The 4,847-nt window shown below is 49.6% G+C and overlaps 1 protein-coding gene across 1 annotated transcript in view; it reads right to left on the reverse strand.

Moving 5' to 3' along the window:
• Positions 1 to 1,573: 1,573 nt before the first annotated feature.
• Positions 1,574 to 4,847, reverse strand: part of LOC135108168 (uncharacterized) — a 168,510-nt gene continuing 165,236 nt past the window's right edge. The window contains exon 7 of the mRNA XM_064018933.1: positions 1,574 to 2,427. Within this exon, the coding sequence (XP_063875003.1) occupies positions 2,390 to 2,427 (38 nt within the window). The 3' untranslated portion in view covers positions 1,574 to 2,389. The remainder of the gene's footprint in view (positions 2,428 to 4,847) is intronic.

The following is a 4,847-nucleotide window of genomic DNA, read 5'->3' on the forward strand; positions in this document are numbered from 1 at the left end:
GCTAAAGTTTACACTATCGTGTGACAAACAATCTTAAAACGAGAGCTTTAAGATAGTTTGTCTCACATTAAGAGAGAGCTCACATTTATACATACAGAAGGAGAATATACAAATAATACATACTATACACTATACACTTCACACTATACACTATAAACATGGATGTCAACGTGGACATTTGCCCTACGTCCACAGCAGAGGTGAAAGCATTCCACAGCCTGACCGTTGTGGCAGTGAAGGTGCTAGTGGGTGGTGGACCAGGACCTTGGGACCTCCAAGAGGGTGTTGATGCTCAGCACCGTCCTCGTGTATCGCTCAGACCTCCTCCAGGTGGCCGTCAGGTCCTCCAGGTGCGGCACGTGCTGGACCTGTGTCTTGTGTCGCACCGTCAGGGCGGCGGCTCTCCAGCGAAGCTCCAAGTTGTCACACGCGAGAGAGCCGCCGCCCTAACGGTGCTCCACAGCCCTTCTTCTTTGTCTTTCTTCTTCCACGTCCTTTTCTTTCTTTTCACCTCACCCCCCTACTCCTTCCATGCTTCACCATGTTCCCTCTCCTATTTTCTTTCTCTCCTTTCCCTCTTTCTTGCTTTGTTTACTCTCTTCTCCTCCCCTATATATATTCTCTCTCTCTCTCTCTCTCTCTCTCTCTCTCTCTCTCTCTCTCTCTCTCTCTCTCTCTCTCTCTCTCTCTCTCTCTCTCTCTCTCTCTCTCTCTCTCTCTCTCTCTCTCTCTCTCTCTCTCTCTCAAGTAGTGTAATTTTTCTTTCTGTGCCTTATCGTTATCATTTTTCAAGGCCGTGTTCGTGACAAGGAAGAGTGAGTGAGTGACTGTGTGAGTGAGTGAGAGGGGATGGAGGGAGGGGGAAGGGGGAGGGGGAAGGGGAGGGGAGGGGGAGGGGAGGAAGGGGAGGGAGGGCGGAATGATAAAATGCGTGAGTCAGTCAGTAACTTTCACATATTTCTGATTAATGTTATTATTATTATTGTTACGAATAGTAGTAGTAGTAGTAGTAGTAGTAGTAGTAGTAGTAGTAGTAGTAGTAGTAGTAGTAGTAGTAGTAGAGAGAGAGAGAGAGAGAGAGAGAGAGAGAGAGAGAGAGAGAGAGAGAGAGAGAGAGAGAGAGAGAGAGAGAGAGAGAGAGAGAGAGAGAGAGAGAGAGAGAGAGAGAGAGAGAGCTAGACAGCGAGGGACAAAGAAAAAGAGACAGACAGACAGACAGACCGACGACCGACCGACCGACAGACAGACAGACAGCTGGACAGGCAGACGAGACAATCCTGCGATGAGGAAGGCAAGAGACGGAGGGATGCGGGCGCCTCCTCTCCCTCTCCCTCTCCTTCTCCCTCTCCCACTCCCTCTCTCCCTCTCTCAGTGACCAGGCGCGACCACCACTTGGCTCCCTTAAGGCCTTTCCTGCTACTCTCTCTCTCTCTCTCTCTCTCTCTCTCTCTCTCTCTCTCTCTCTCTCTCTCTCTCTCTCTCTCTCTCTCTCTCTCTCTCTCTCTCTCTCAGTGGACGTTAGCTAATATTATTAACTTTATGAATGTATTTTAAACGGTCAATAAGAGGTCAATCACATTTTTTTTTCTCTCTCTCTCTCTCTCTCTCTCTCTCTCTCTCTCTCTCTCTCTCTCTCTCTCTCTCTCTCTCTCTCTCTCTCTAACCTTCTCGTTCCTTTCTAAATTTCTTCTCACACTTCATATTTGTCGTCCTGCTCCTCCTCCAGTGCCTCTTCTTTTATTTAGTTATCTATTCATCTATTTATCTTTTTTTTTAAGTGACGGGAAAGAAAAATAAAGAGGGCAAGGAGAGGAGGAAGTGAAGAGACCGTGCAATTTTCCCCAAAAAAATCAAATGCAGAATCGAAACAAGTTAGCCAGTTTATGTTCACAGATGCCTTGATGCTTCTCTCTAAAAATACGGCCGTCACCAGTGCCTCCCTGAAGTGCATGGCGAGAGAGAGAGAGAGAGAGAGAGAGAGAGAGAGAGAGAGAGAGAGAGAGAGAGAGAGAGAGAGAGAGAGAGAGAGAGAGAGAGAGAGAGAGAGAGAGAGAATGTTGCTCAGTTTACTCCCAGTTCTGATCTGCCGTTGAAAGGTTAACAAAGCCTTGTCTACACCTCGTCAGTAGTTGTAAGAAAGCTTCGTAACAAATAAATTACTTAACAAATACTCTTAATTAGTGTCCAATGAAGACCATGCAAAACAACTTCACTTAATACATTACACTGCCTCTCCTTACCTTAGCTGTCCTCCCCCTCTTCCGCTGCCAGGAACGCACACACACACACACACACCACCTACATCCCCTGCCCTGCCCCACGACCGTCCTGGCGAGGCGTGCCCAGTGCTTGAGAGACGCGCCAGGACGGGGTGGGGAAGGGGGCATCTCTACCCACCGCCACCAACACCTGTCGCGACACACTTACCTGAAAAGAAAGAGGAATATGTTAATTTATTGGTGCAAGGCAAGTACAAATAGATTAGGTAAGTTGTGTGCATGGGTGTTGATTGGAAAAATATATATAAAAGATTACAATGACTGGACGAATGTTTTATGTGTGTGTATAGTGTGAAGCAGGCTGTCCAAAAATAAGTGAATAGACGAAAGTTAAGTAAAAACCTTGCCAAAACAAAAAGAACAACAAACAAAGCAAACAACAACGTCACGGAACGAAAAAAAAGGACAAAAAAGACAAAAATTCATCACGGGCGCTGTCCACCCACAAGACTTTTTTTATTTGTTTTATGGATCACCAATATTCCTGCCGTCCATTCCTCTCCTTCCTCCCAGCGCCGCGCCCCCCACCGACCCCCAACACACCCCCTACCCCCAACACCCGCAACCCCAATAAAAAAAAAAGGAAGAAAGAAAGAACAACAACAACAACAACAACAAGAGGAGGAGGAGGAGGAGGAGGAGGAGGATAAAAACAACAAGAACAAGATGATAATGATGATAATGGTGAACAACAAGAACAACAACAACAACAACAACAACATGCCCCCAAAAGAAAATAGGTTTCGAAAATACGGTAAAAAGAAGAGGAGGAAAAATGAGCAGCCTTTCTTCCATCCTACATTTTTTCCCCCTTCATCCTTCCAAGCCATTCATTTCACATTTATTTACATAATTTCACTTGTGCCTTCACTCCACTCACCGCACTGACAGGCTGGCTTCAGTAGGCCGCCTGTGCACTGCCATGAGTTCCTACCCGTATTCGTATTAGTATTCGCATCTGTCTGTTCCAGTATCCGTACCTGTAGCCATTCCCGTTTTTAAATATCCGAATTCATCCCCGTATCCGTATCCGAAAATGTTTCCGTAACCGTATCCGTATCTTTCGCCAGTCCCCATCCTCGTTCCCGTACCGTACTCTCGTCCATCCTGTGCCCCCCAAAATTTTTGTCTCCGTATCCGAACGCGTCCCCTTATCGTGTTCGTATTTGCTGCAGCCTAAGAATTACTCAACAGAGGTCACGCAGCCGCCGCCTCCGCCGCCGCCACGCCCTCTGACCTCTCTCCGCCGGTCAACTTTCTCAATTACCGAAAGTAGAAGCGGCGCCATCCATCCTTCCAGCCTCCATTACACGGCGACATCCATCATCCACACGCCTGACCCGCCTCGCCCCCGCCCTCGCCGCCCTTCCAGCCCCGCGCCCTCTTCCCTTCACAGCCTTGCCTTCAAAGCCTTCCAGCCTCGCCCTTCACTCCGCCTCGTCTTTTCGCCTTTCACTCTGCCTCACTTTCCCTGCATCCCTGCCTCCCTTCCCTGCTTTCACCCCCTCCTTCCATTCACCCCTGCCTCCCTGTCATACATCCAGCCTTCCTTCCTCCCTGCCTCGCCTGTCTTTCATCCTTCATTCCATCCAGCTATTCCTGCCTCTTTGCCTTGCCTTTCGTCCTTCCACTCATCCATCCCTGCCTCAGTCTTGCCCTCCATCCATTCTGCCCCGTCCTCTAACCTGGCTTGTCCTACCCTGCCTTCCCTTCATTCTACGCACCCCCGCATCACCCTGCCACGCGACCCATAGATCTAGGTTCCCCTGTCTCCACTACATTTTGCAGAGCCTTTCAACTCTTACTTAATGCCTCTACCCACTCACCCCTGCACATCCAAGCCATCCAAGAGCCTCCCAGCCTCTCTTACAACCATCCAAGCGCATTCCAGCCTAACCGGTAACTATCCAAATGTTGTCAAGCCTCTGCTATGACCATCCAAGTGCCCTTCTGCCTCTCCTATAACCATCCTAATGCCTTCCAGTCTCTACCATACCATACAGATCTTTCCCTCCATCTCATTCACTATCCTATCATTCTACCCAGCCTGCCATCCTCCAGCCACACTCGCTCCACCCCCCATCACAGTATCAAGCCTCCTTCCACCTTCCATCACTCCATCCAGCTTCTCCCCACCTTCTACCCTTCCATCCAGTCTCCATCCATCTTTCATCCCTCCATCCCTCCATCAGCCTCCCTCCACCTCCCATACATCCATCCAACACAACTCCGTTACTTCAATCAGCCTTCCAAAATTCCAAACGCCCTGACACACTTCTCACTAACTCCTCCCCTCATCACCCCATCCTCCCTCCCTCCCTCCCTCCCTCCCTCCCTTCACCCCACCCTCCCTCCCCTCCCTGACCTAACCATCTGCGATACTTAACCTCCCACATCTTGCCCTCATCCATCTCCCTGTCCCTCCCATTTCCCCTCTCTCGCCTCCTACACCCCTTCCACCCCGTCCCTCATCCCGCCCATCCCCTCCCACATCCCGCTCACCCACGCCCCATAGTAAGTAGGGAAGGATGATCCAGATGGGAACTCTCTCGCCCATACTAAGACGCC

This window comes from Scylla paramamosain, chromosome 16 (genome assembly GCF_035594125.1).
Source record: "Scylla paramamosain isolate STU-SP2022 chromosome 16, ASM3559412v1, whole genome shotgun sequence".
NCBI lineage: Eukaryota > Metazoa > Arthropoda > Malacostraca > Decapoda > Portunidae > Scylla > Scylla paramamosain.